The 13,382-nt window shown below is 51.1% G+C and overlaps 2 protein-coding genes across 2 annotated transcripts in view; one reads left to right on the forward strand and one right to left on the reverse strand.

Moving 5' to 3' along the window:
- Positions 1–3,382, forward strand: part of Bok (BCL2 family apoptosis regulator BOK) — a gene marked incomplete at its 5' end in the record, with an annotated part of 8,075 nt that extends 4,693 nt beyond the window's left edge. The window contains 2 exons of the mRNA XM_010606680.3: positions 1,701–1,864; positions 2,638–3,382. Of these exons, the coding sequence (XP_010604982.1) occupies positions 1,701–1,864; positions 2,638–2,763 (290 nt within the window). The remainder of the gene's footprint in view (positions 1–1,700; positions 1,865–2,637) is intronic.
- A 5,860-nt stretch (positions 3,383–9,242) lies between these two features.
- Positions 9,243–13,382, reverse strand: part of LOC104849986 (THAP domain-containing protein 4) — a 14,691-nt gene continuing 10,551 nt past the window's right edge. The window contains exon 5 of the mRNA XM_010606662.3: positions 9,243–9,502. Within this exon, the coding sequence (XP_010604964.1) occupies positions 9,383–9,502 (120 nt within the window). The 3' untranslated portion in view covers positions 9,243–9,382. The remainder of the gene's footprint in view (positions 9,503–13,382) is intronic.

Here is a 13,382-nt window from a genome sequence, read left to right on the forward strand (position 1 = left end):
CCTCCCGAGTGCTGGGATTACAGGTGTGTGCCACCACACCCGGCTTCACTTTTTTTTTTAACATCTCACTTTTGAAAGATACATTTTACAGTAATGAAATTATGTCTCAGTGAAAAAGAAAGAAAATACAAGAGCAAAGATAAAGCAGGAGCGCCCCGGACCTGTCCCAGATGTTGCCGCGCGCATGGCCCTGCTAGGCTCTGTGGGCTCAGGTGCTGCAGCCCACAGGTGCACTGTTCTCTCATAGGACAGAGAGCTCTTTTGCCAGCCACACAGATGGCAGATGCTGTCGTGCACATTCCTGATAGCATGCCCTGAGGTCCTGTCACTGTCCCCCCGCCACTGGGTACTCTGGGCACAGGCAGGAGCAGAGCTGTCTGGGAGCCTGTGGGGACTGGCAACAGGGTCTACTGACCTGGGGCAAAGCCCTGGGCAGGAGCATGGCAGGCAGAGGACCAGGGTGGTGCCTGAGGTCGCCTGCGATGGGGCCCCCCAGTTGGGATGTCAGCATTGGAGTTATTTAGAAAAAATGGGATATAACATCAGTAGAGTTCAGGCCCAGGAGTGATGTGGTCTGATTTCGGGGAGGAGAAACTCACATCACACTTGAGATCATTCCAAAGGGCACAGCTCAGTGGCATTTGCTGTATTTTGCCTCATGCATCCTCACCCGCCAGTTCCAGGATTTTTTTAGCCCAGAATGTGGTGCCCACTTGTTCTGGCCGCCACCCCTCTCTATCTACCTGTCCTGTCCTGTCCTTTCCTCCCGTGTACATTGACTCAGGGCACTTGCAGCCTGCGCTTTCCACTTTAAGCTAAGCATGTGGCAGACGTGAAACCTTGCTCCCTGATGGCTGGGACACCTCTGGTGCCTCTGTCATCTGTGGGTGGCAGAGGTGGTCCCCACTGTGCTGCAGCGAGCACTGTGTTCGTGGTCACCCTGGCTCAGGGAAGGTGGAATGGGGGTGCTGCATAGACTTTGCACATACCGCTTCCCAGAATTCTGTCCACCAGAGGCACGCGCTGTGGCCTTTCGGGCACTGCAAACATCTCCAGAATCCTGGCAAAGTGGAGACTGCTAGCACCTTGTCCTCATATGGCTTCACAAGGCTTTAATGATCTATATCATGACCTACATCTCACTTTAATTCACCTTTATTAGTGGGGTTAATTTTTTCATATGTCCAATATTTTATTTGTACCTTATTATTGTGAATTACCTGTCCCTGCTCTGTGCTCGTATTTTGAAAGATTTCCTTTCTCATGGATTACCAATGTCGGCACAAGGAAGCATCCTGTCACATGACCTAAGCATGTTCTTTCCCTGTCATTTGTATCTTTTCCTTCTAGGCAGCCTTATCCCATTCCTGTCTCCCAGGAGGTCTGTGGTTGGGACCCGGGTCCTCCTTTCTCAAACATGGACAGTGGGCCCCACTGCCCAGCAGTGCTGTTCAGAGGAACAGGCCAGGGTGGACACGACCAGGGGGCTGCTATTCTCTCGGTCCTGTGGCCTCCATCAGACAGTGGCTGACGCATCTTGAGCAATGTGCAGTGGATGCCGGGATGTCCATCTGCCAGACGGCCACCCTAAGCCTGGCAGAACTTAACTGTGGAGATGCTGGCTGGGCTCCCTTGAGTCTGCTGTGTCTATGTGGGGTCCTGGTGGGCACCTCCTCTGACCTGCAGCCCTCTCTCTGCAGGCATCACATGGGGCAAGGTGGTGTCCCTGTATGCAGTGGCCGCGGGGCTGGCTGTGGACTGTGTGCGGCAGGCCCAGCCTGCTATGGTTCATGCCCTGGTCGACTGCCTGGGGGAGTTTGTGCGCAAGACCCTGGCCACCTGGCTACGGCGGCGTGGCGGATGGGTGAGCACTGCGTTGTGTGGAGGTGGGGGTGGTAGGCCAGGGCCTTGGGGCCAGGACAACTCAGGACCTGTGGGCGGCCTTGGGGATGGCTCCTGCTGCCTGGATCTGGCTCCTACCCCACTGTGAGGTCAAGACCGGTGGCTCCCAGGAGGCACCTGGCAGGAGTGGCCAGCAGAGGTGACCCAGGAGAGGCAGCACTCAGACCCTCAGGCTCTATGGGGAGAAGGAGGGAAGGGACAGTGGCTCCTGTCTCCTCCCTGTGCCAGGCAGCCTTCAGGTAAGACCACAGACCCAGCTGGCCCTTGCCCTAACTGCAGGAATCTTGGCTACCCCATAGGAGCCTTTGTCCTGTCTCCTTGGCTCCTCTGGGTCCTATGCCCAGGCCCCTGGCCAGTCATGCTTGGAGATTCTGCCCCATCCTCTGCACCTGGTTTCCCCTCCATGGGGCTGGCTGCACAGTGTAGGGGCGCTGTGTGCATTCTGGGTGGCACTGGGGTCACTTCTCAGCAGAGTCAGTGTCCTCCCAGGAGAGTCTGAAGACAGACTGGTCCTTTCCTAACAGTGTAAGCTCAAAGGGCCCCAGCAGGGATGCTGGGCTTACTGCACCCTGTGAGGCACCTGCCAAGAAGTGGCCCTGGCTGGGGGACATTCACTGGGTTCTGGCCATGTGCTGCCTCCTCTACTTCCCTCAGTAGCCTTGCAGCCCCCTCTGGTGCAGGATGATGGGGCCTAGTGCCTGGCCTTGCTCTCTGATTGTCCTCTCCTCCCTACAGACCGACGTCCTCAAGTGCGTGGTCAGCACCGACCCAGGTCTTGGTTCCCACTGGCTTGTGGCTGCGCTGTGCAGCTTCGGACGCTTCTTGAAAGCTGCCTTCTTCGTGCTTTTGCCAGAGAGATGAGTGCCTTGCCTGGCACCCTGTGCTCAACCTGGGAGTCCTGCAGCACCTGGATTGCCTGTGCCCCTCCTGAGCCCCCTGCCACTGCAGTACCTCACCCTTCTCAGAGCCTCTGCCTGGAAGCCAGGGGAGCTGGCCTCTGTCGCCACGGGCAGCAGCTCCACACTTCCAGTCTGAGGGCTCATGACAGGGTCCCACTGTGTGCGTGGGGAGGGTGTGGGGCTCCAGCCAGCATACCTGATGGCCCAGCACAGGATGCTGTGGAAAAGGACAGTCTGCAGGAGCTGAGCCCAGAGGCAAGTGTGACCCATCTGTCCTTTGTGCTGTCCTCAGGACCTTGAGAACTCAGATGCTGGGGAGCCTGGCCCCTTACAGTCTCCAGAGTCTGACTGTCCCCAGGCTCTCCTCATTGTTAGCAGTTCCCTGGGCAGGGCACGTGAGGTCCTGTAGCCCGCACCAGTCCATCCAGCCCAAATGACATGGCACTGAGGAGGCATGCGGCCAGAGGTGCAGTGATCAACGCCCTTCCTCCAGCTTCCCATGCTATGGGGGCCCCGTGCAGCACTGGGTCAGTGATGGTCAGGTCCCCGAAGGGACGCTGGGAATAAACTCTACTGTTGTTCTCGTGTTAGTCTTATGTCCAGGGTTCTCCTCGGGTGCCATGAGAGGTGTGAGAAGCTGCTGGAGGGAAGGGGGCTCTTGGGACTGCTGCTTTGTCTGGTTACATCTAAAAGCACCAACACTTGTTCCCAACCTTGGAAAGTGAGCACGGACACCCAGGCAGTGAGAGGCAGTAGAAATAAATAGGAGCTCCTGATCGGTTTAAGGGAGGCAGGGCTTGGGTGATGATCTGAGTCAGACTAAAGAGATCATGGGGCTGCTGTTGGCCCAAATCGGCACTAGATAGGGTGGAAAAGAAAAAATGAGCTCAGGGACTTGCATTCCCAGCTTGGGCACCCCATAACTAACTTGTGTCACCATCTCCTTCAGGTGTGGGCTGAGCCCCTGAACTCCAGAGCCAGGGCCCTGTCCTAGTGACCTGAGTGCACATTGAGCTCCCAGCTTCACTAGTGACCCAGCTGATGTAAAGGTTCTGAGAGCGAAGACTCAGGGAAGAAGGGACATTGAGCCCAGAGCTCCGCTCTGGTGGCCCCATCTGCCCTGGTCTTCCTTATCTTACTACAGCCCCTGTATTGTCTCCAGGCACCTTTGCTGCAGGGTGGGGGCTCCCTGTTTGTAGATGCAGACATCCTCCCAAGGCCCACCCCACTCCAGCCCAGGTGCCAGGAGGTAGATATATAGCCTCCCTTTTCTGTTCAACAAGGGTTGAGCCAGACGACTGGTAATTCCTAGTCCTGTTCAGCCTCCAGTCCCAGAGGATGAGGTTTTTGTGCATGAGGTGCCCAGCCCCTCTGATCCATTCTGAGGCCCCTCTTACCCCATGCCCTGCTGTGTCCTGGCCCACCCCAGAGCGCTGTCTGCTCCTCCTGTGCCTGAGAGGGACCTGAGGCCTGTGGGGGTTGCATGGATGTGGCTGGGGGATACCAGCTCTGCTGGCCACCAGACGGAGGGGTCTTGGAGCTGCCTGCCTGAGGAGCAGGTGAAGCTGGGGGAGGGGAAGAACCATGTGGTGTGTAGCTGCCACCTGCCCAGGCTGCCCTCCACCCTCCTGACCTCCCACAGCAGAGGCGTTTGGACATTTCTAGCACAAGAAAGCAATGTTTGGGCACAGGGAACCCAGAGAGCTACAGGGTTTAAGGCAGCTGTGAGGCCAATGGCTGGGTGTGCACACAAGTTACAGGACATGACAGCAGAGACAGCTGTTCCAATAGCAAGAGGACAGAAGGAAAACCCTAAAAATACTTTATAAGACACCAGAATAGATGTGGAGAAAAATTGTTCCTGGGTAGGGAAATGCTCATAATCCTATCACAGTCATGAAGTGAATGGCATCCTTATAAAAGTACTAGGACATTTTCCCCTCAAATCTAAACAAGCTGATTATAAAGTTCATGAGAGAGAAGCAAAAATAGCCAGGGAAACCCCCAAAGTGAAGAGTGGGGCAGAGCCCAGTTCTACCTGCCTCCACTGGACTCAGTGGCACCAAAGCACAAGGAGGCGACACTCAAAGACCCCAGGGCCCCTGAGATAGCGCCCAGGCTGGGGTCACCATGGTGCCCCCACCTGAGAGGAGCGAGCTTCTTGTAAACTTGAGGCAACTGCCAGCTCTGGTGATAGGACCGGTCTGCCCTGAATCCTGCAGGCTAGACCAATGCCATGTGGAGCAAGAGAGAGGCAAACATGAACGATACTAGAAAGAACAGGACTTCCCCTGTAATTGGGGCAGGCAAAATCTTCCTACATGTGTTCAAATCCAGGAACAATAAAGATAAAATACATAGTGGAAAAAGGAAATATTTAACATTGTCAAAATCACTGGTAAGTAAACAAAGTAGTGTAGTGGCTTTCAGGCTGGGGCAGCGAAACGGTTCCATGGCTGGGGGTTTCCTTTAGAAGTAAGTAAGTATGGACACAGAGCGATGGCTACACCACATGGTAACGCGGAATGTTACTGAGCACGTGTTCTAAGACAGTTAAAATGTTGGATTTTGAGTTGAGCGTGGTGCACACTTAGAATCCCAGGGAGGCCAAGCCAGGAGAATTGGCTCGAGTTTGAGGCCAGCCTGGATTGCATGGACTGCATAGTGAGTTCAAGATCAGCCTGAATTAGAGTGAGACCCTATCTCCAAAAAAAAAAGTTGAATTTTATGTTACTAACATTTTGCCTTAATAAAAAATTGCAATTTAAAATGAAGGATATTAGGATTAATATTCCTAATTCAAAAGAGCTGATGAGCTCTGAAAAGAAGAAAAAGAATATAAGAAACATAATCCAAAAGTACCCCAAGACTCTGTTTCCTGCCTCTTGGCTTGGCCCCAGTCCAAATTTGACACCAGTCTCTGTTGTCCATGGGGTGGGCATGTCACCTGAAGTGTGGAGGTGCACAGTGTCCCCGATGGAGGAAGTACCCACAGCCAGGTAAGCACTGGCCCTGTGACTAGCAACCCCACTTCTAGAGCCTCATTCCTGAGATTCCCTGGAAAACACATGACATGTGTACACCAGGCTGTTCACTCTGACATCTTTGATCAGCACAAGATGTGAGCAGCCCCTTCCCCAGAGGGATCTTGCTGGATGAGTGCAGCAGGGCCACCCTCTGGCACCCATGCTGCAGCCCTGCACTCTACGCCCTGGGGGACAAGTGTACCTCATTTTATAGTTCTGACCACAGAAATGTCAAAGCCAGGTGTGGCAACCCATGCCTATTCCAGTAGTCTGTGAGGCTGAGGCAGGGGAATTGCAAGCTGGAGCCTACGTTGGGCAACTTAACAATTTAGTAAGACTGTCTCAAAACAAGAATAAAAAAGGGGCTGGGGATATATAGCTCAGTGCAAAGGCCCTGGGTCCAATCTCCAGTACTGCTGGGAAAAAAAATGAAATGATTTGTATGAGTAAAACTGGCTTAGCAAGAGAATATTCCCCCCACCCCCGTAATGGGTATCAAACTCAGGACCTTGTGCTTGCAAGGCAGCTATGGTGCCACTGAGCTAAATCCCTGGCCCTTAGGAAGAGAGTAATTTCTAGAAATTAAACATTCAATTGTGTGCAAAGTTGGTGACATAATAGAAATCATTCCAGTTACAGTATACTTTAACTTGATACCTTCATTGGGAAAAGTATAGGGAGAATAGCAAAAATACTGTAGCTTGAATCAGCAGACTTCCTGTTAATAACTATTATTTTGAAACAATGATATGTATCATGTAATGTAAAGCAAATAATTCAGTGAACTAAGGTTTTCAGCTTAAAAGATAAAGAGTATACATAAGAAACCTTTGTAACCCTGAAGGCTGGATGGAAACATTAGTCTAAGTGTATGTATGTGCCCTTTGTGCCTGTGCCTATGTAACTGGGAGGAGGCTGGGCTCTGGAGGTGACCCATGTGGCTCAGGACCAACCAGAAACACCTGGCTATGTCCCTGCAGAGCCCTGGAGGCTGAGTGCACAGGAGGGAGAAGCCCAAGCGCCCCAGCTGGGGGACAGCCTCAAGACCCAGTCTGCAAAAGACAGCGCTTGATTAAATGATTGACAGGAGGCTCTTCACCTTCCTGCAGACAGCCTTAGGTGATCTGCAAAATTGTTCACTATTCTCTTGACATGCAAACCCCTCCCAAAGTCACGCAAATCAAGAGGTTTGCATCTTCACTTTTAGAACACCCATGAAACCTCTCAGGCCTCATAGGGTGTGCATAGCCAGAAAGCCACCAAGCATCTGGAAAATGTCACTTTAAGAAGCAATGTGCAGCCCAATGCGGTGGCATATACCTGTAGTTCTAGCACACAGAGTCTAAGGCAGGAGGATCCCAAATTTGAGCCTAGCCTGGGCAACTTAGTGACTTAGCAAGATCTTATCTTGAAATAAGAAAGAAAAGGGCTGAGGATATAGTTCAGTGCAAGGCTCCGGGTTCAATCCTCAGTGGGGGTTAGGGGGGAAGGAAGCAAGGAGTATGTGCCATCCAGTGGTATTAGTTGGTTAAGTTAGCCCAGGCTCAACAGTGACCATCTGGACTCAGGGTTGGTGGCTCAGAAATTGCCGCATGGACGGTAGTGTCCCTGAAGAAGCAGAAGAAACAAACTCAAGCATAAGGGTAAACGCAGCAGAACACAACTGTAAATTAAAGTGAAATAGCTTCTGCCTAGGGCTGAGGATACAACATGGGGAGGTCCCAGGTGTGGGCCCCAGCACTGCAGAAATACAGGGTTACAGTGGAATGGAAGGAGAAGTGTCAGTGTCTGCAGGAGCAGGAGGAAGGTAGTGGTGGCGGAAAGGACAAGCAGTCCATTGGATATCCTCACTCTAAGCACTGGCACCTGAGGGGAAGAAGCTTGGAGGTTTCACGGTGACCACATGGCCTGACGGTGAAGGCAGCAGGCCCGAGGGTCCTGCCACTGAATGCAAAATGGACAAAAGAAGCAGAGGTCAGCCAGATATGGCAGCACACCCGTCATCCCAGCACTTGGGAGGCTGAGGTAGGAGGATCACCTCAAGGTCGAGGTCAGTATGGGCTCCATAGACCCTGTCTCAAAAATCCAATAAATGAATGAGTGAAGTGATGAATGAAGCAGAGGACAGCTACCCTGCATCTGTCACAGGGCTAGGCTGGGCAGTCAGAAGGCCAAGGAGAAATGACAATGCCAACAGGGATAGGCTGCCTGCCAGCCTAGCTCCTTGTGTGCCAAGCTGTGAGGAACCGAGCACCCACATGTACATCTGCAACCAGGTCACAGGACAGGGAACAACAGGAGGAGCCATACAGGGAGGATGCCAAGGACCAGGCAGCTTGGGGACAAGTAGCCAGTGAGCTTATGGCACAGGGAAGGCAATGGAGCTGTTGCAGATGGAAGCATCCCGACAGCTGTCATGCCATTATGAGCAGCTGTGGCCTGGACAAGCCAGTGATCAAGGGCCAAAGCCTGGACAGGGGCTGGGATACTGCAGTTTGCACATTTTGACAAAATGGCATCAGAAGCTGGGGTAGTGGCACACACCTGTAATCCCAGCACTCTGGGAGGTTGAGGCAGGAGGATCTCCAAGTTTTGCCCAGCCTGGGCAACAGTAATTTAGCAAGACCTTGTTTGAAAATTTTAAAGAGGGCTAGGGACACAGCTCAATGTGAAGGCCCTGGGTTCAATTTCCAATCCTCTCCCTTAAAAAGAACACAAAATGGACCAGGACCATGTCAGCCATGTCCCTCTTGTTTTTTCCTGAGAGCCCCCTACCCTGTTCCGTGGTGTACAGGAGGCAGCAGGGCCTCCTGACACAAGCAGCAGCAACAGCTCTAGTCCAGACCCTGGTTCCCCCTGCATGGCACAGACACCCTGCCCTCCCTCCCCCACAGTGGCCAGGTTGGGTGCTTTCAGCCAAAGGCCTTGTGTGATGCAGATCAAAGCTGTAAGGTGTCAAGTGGGTTGAGCAGTGGTGCAAAAGCCCAGTAAGCGCTTAAAAAGTGTCTCATAAACGCTATCACCATGAAGGCAATGCTACATTGCAGAGTACAAAGGGCTGGCCTGTCCCCCAGGAGTGCCCTGACCACCGGGACAGGCCCTGGACTCTGTCTAAAAAGTGATGAGAAATAATAGCAATTCTTTTTTAGGGGTTTTGTTTTGAGTAAAGGTCTTGCTGTTGTCCAGCCATCTTCCTGTCCCAGCCTCCTGAGTGTTAGGACTACCAGTGCATGGTACTAGGCTACCAGTGCAAGCCAACATGTCCAGTGTGGCAATCCTTTTGGTTCCATCTTTTGTCTTCAACTTGTTGACTATCTACTGAAAATTCGTATGTTGTTTAGTTCACTGTGTATGGGGGCGCGGAGAATCAGAAGATGAAAAAAATGTACAATTTGCACAGTGATAATGTCCAAAATCCTCAGCCATAAAAATAAAGGCCTTTTATTTGGTTTCTCTATGCCATTATAGCAACCTCTGGACTACTCTCCACTGTGGGCAGCAGGACCCCTGCTGCTGTGACCATGCCAGGCCTGCAGGCACTGCCGCTGGCTCGGGTCAGGGGGTCACCTTCTTGTAGGTGACGCGAAGATGCTGAGTCATTGGCTGTGTTGTGGTTGCCATGGAGACTGTCTGTTCGAGTTTGCCTTCAGAATTCAGCCGGAATTTTCGGGTGATCTGAGTGGAGAACAGAATACAACAGCTTCGTTTTCTCTCAAAAACATTCAACAAATGTGGGAGTACCCACCTGTGCCAGGACCTTCCCCAGGCCTGGGAAGCCGCCAGCATCCCCACCAGCAGATGACAGACACTGAGCAGGCATATACAAGTTGGACTCTCCTGCTGGGAGGGCCTCACCGCAGCCTGGATGAGCTGCCCTGCTTCACAGCCAGCAGAAAAAAGCCCACTTCCGTGAGAGTCGGAGCACACATGCCCTTTCCATCGTCCTAAGCCAGCGAGAGAAATACAGGCAGTGCTCCATGGACCCATGCTCCAGAAGTGGGAGGCGGGTCCTGCCTCTGTGGCCACTCCTGTCTCTCACAGACGTCAGTTTTTTGTAGTTCTGGGGATAGGACCTAGAAACCTGCACTGCACTGCACATGGGCCTCCTTTTATCTTCTGAGAGAGGGACTTGCTAAGTAGCCCCAGGCTGGCCTCAATCTTGTGATCCTCCTATCTCAGCCTCCTGACATGCTCCACTGCACCTGCATAAAAGTCACTCTTTTTTTGGTACCAGGGATTGAACTTGGGACCTTGTGCTTGCAAAGATAAATCCCTGGCCTAGAAGTCACATTTTAAAAAATCTGTTTAAGAGCATCATGGGTGCGGTGGCACACAGTACCTGTAATCCTAGCACTCAGGAGCCTGAGGTAGAAAGATTGTCAATAGTTTGAGGCCAACCTGGACTACATAGAGAGATTCTACCTCAAAAGCAAAAACAAAAACAAAACAACAACAAAAGAAAACCAAATGCATCATTGAGGCAACCAGAATCAAAGCCTCCAAGAAAGGAATGGAAATGACACCAGCTGGGAACACTGTTGGTCTCCAGGCTGTGAGGAGCTGGGTGTGAGGAGGTGGTGCCCAGGGCTGGATTCAGAGCTGCCTATAGGGGAAAGGGTTATGAAAAGGGGCTGAGCTCTGTATGTGTACCAGCTCCCCCAAAGAGTGCGATCTTTATGTACTGCAAGTATCCATCAATGAAAATAAAAATTAAAAATAAAAACAGGACAAGGAGCACTCATAACTTCATAGCAAGAGACCGAATGCCCTTCCCTGAGAGACAGAGGGAAGCCCAGTGTGTATTCTCACCGTGTACCTCCAACACTGCAGCTAGGCCAGCCCAGGGAGCAGGAAAGGAAACAGAAGCGAGCTGTCTCCAACAGCAGATGACACAGTGTCTGTGTGGCAAGCCTAAGGAGAGCCCGGATGAAACTCTGAGGCCTGTTCCCGCCTGCCCTGCCAAGGTGACTGCAGACAGAAGCAGAGGGCGTGGGCCCGGGGCAGGGAGGAGGCTGTCACGTGAATGGGACAGGTCTATGATCAAGGGGTGTATGTCAGAAGAGAAGCCACCTGAGCCCGTGGCCTCACTGTGCACAGAAAGGCCCAGGAACTCCCCCGAAAGCTGTCCCGACTGGGCTGCCCATGCACAAACCAGCAGGAAGGAGGGGCCCCTCGAAGAGTCCCCACAATGCTGTATCCTCCTGACTGCCCACACCAACCCACCTGGCACATCGGTCAGCCAGGTCACTTGGAGGCCCAGGGCCTTCCCAGCACCATGTCTGGGCCCCAACTCCTGTCTCTGCCTCCCCATGCACAGGAGGAGATGTTCTTGCTTCATCCAGAAACCCAAAGCCAGTCTTACAAACACAAATAAAACTGGGGTAGAATAAACACTGGCAAGTGAGATTAAAAAAGAAAACACAGACACACACACACAAAAACAGAAGAAAAATGACGATGCAGACTGGCCAATGAATAGTGTGTCTATCTTCCCATAACTTCCTGATGGGTCAACACTCAGAGATAATAGCAGGGAGCCCACCAGAGACAATCAGGGGAAGAGAGAGCTGGCATCAGGGCCAGGTACGTCTGAGAAATCTGCTGTCAGTGACAGTTCCCATGGTGGGCAGTCTTTGTTAAAAGAATAGAAAAAGCAGAAAAGCTCCCAGATCAGGCTACAAATAATATTTATACCAAAATACATAATGATATCTGAAAAAATTATTTAATATATTGTACGAATAAGAGTTATCCCCCCAAAACAAATATGACTCAATGTTTTAAAGATACTAATGTAATTTACTATATTGACAAGTGGAGAAACCACAGAATCTTCCCCGAAGAGGCTGTATGTAAAAGCATTTGATAAAATTACACAGCCAACCATGGTGCTGCATGCACATGGGTAATCCCAGGATTTAGGAGGCCAAGACAGGAGGATCACTGTGAGTTTGAAGCCAGCATGAACTACATAGTGAAACCTCAGAAAAGAAAAACAAATGCCTTATAGCTTGTTTTGCTGCTGAGGTTTGAACCCAGGGCCTTGACATGCTGTGTAATGCTCTGTCACTGAGCTGCACTCCAGAACCTAAAGCCCATCCCTGCATATGGTCCTCAGCACATTGGAAACGGAATCGTCTTAACCTGACAAAGGCATTTTTTCGCCAGAAGGTGACCTACAGAAACACCTCCTAAGCAGCGACAAGCATTTCTGCTACAGTTGGAGATGGTCACTTACTCAGGGCTGTGAAGGGGTCCAGCTGCCAGGGACACAGACATGTCCCACAAAGCAGGGACAAGAGACACCAGAAGCCTTGTTTATTAGGCAGTGATTAAGGGATGAAGAAGTAAAACACTTCTAGGTATACAGCAATTAATTACTGTTGTTCTGTTATGCATAAAGCGCTTGAGCTTAACATGAAATGTGTTAGATCTGTATGATTAAAACCATACAGAAATAAAGCTTAAAAAAAATAGAGCTGGGGATTTGGCTAAGTGGTTCTGCTGCCTGCTTTGCAAGTGCAAGGGCCTGAGCTCAATCCCCATACCAAAAAAAAGAAATAAAGCTTTTGGGCTGGGGACAGAGCTTAGTGGTGAGCACTTGCCTAGCATGAGCAGGGCCCTGGGATCCATCCCCAATACCAAAAATAAGTAGTAAGTAGAAAGAAATAAGAGTTTTGATCTATACTGAAATATGTCCAAGACCAGGAACCGCTACACAATACTGCTATGCTACAGCCTCCTGTTAAGGAAAGATGTCACTTTTCCTCAAACTGACATGTTCAACTCAATCTGATGTACATTTTAGGGACCCTAAGAGGCTCATTTGAGTTCATATATATGGGCTTTGGCTCATTGGTGAGCATTGACCAGCAAGTGTGAGCCCTGGGTTCCATTCCAAACACCACACCCCCCAAATTTATCCTGAAGAGGAAATGCTTAAGAATAAGAAAATGAGAAAAGAATATGAAGGACTTTCCTTTAGATACAAAAATGGAATAGAAAGCTGAGTGAATTTAAGCAATGAGTTACTGGGGAAGAAGTAGCAGCACAGAAGAAAAACTGAACCTGGTGCTTATGCAGGATGGTTGGGCAGGCTCAGCGCAGGCCTCGTGAAATGGGGTGAGCGCTGCCAGTCATGATCTGGGAAAAGCTGGAGCTGGGCACTGCATCAAGCAAGACATACACTGAAAGGAATTCAAGGTCTAAATGCAAAAGGAGAGCTGCAAGAGCACGAGAGTGTAGCAGAATGGTTTTTATCATTTTTGGAGTAGAAAACACCTTCCTGTACAGCAACTGATTCAGAGCGATCGGGAACCTCCTGGGATGGCACAAGGAAGCCCTGCGCCCATGAGGCAGAGCCCACTGTAAATAGAGCCATAGTCGAGCAGACACTGGTCCAATACAGAGCAGGCACACATTGATAGCTGGGCCGTAAAAAGCAACCTGACTGACAGGCCGGGGATTTAGCTCAGTGGTGCCGCCACCTGCCTTGAAATGCAAGGTCCTGAGTTTGCTCCCTGGTACAAAAAAAAAAAAAAAAAAAAAAAAAAAA

This window comes from Fukomys damarensis, unplaced genomic scaffold (assembly GCF_012274545.1).
Source record: "Fukomys damarensis isolate Sample0158 unplaced genomic scaffold, DMR_v1.0_HiC HiC_scaffold_16, whole genome shotgun sequence".
NCBI lineage: Eukaryota > Metazoa > Chordata > Mammalia > Rodentia > Bathyergidae > Fukomys > Fukomys damarensis.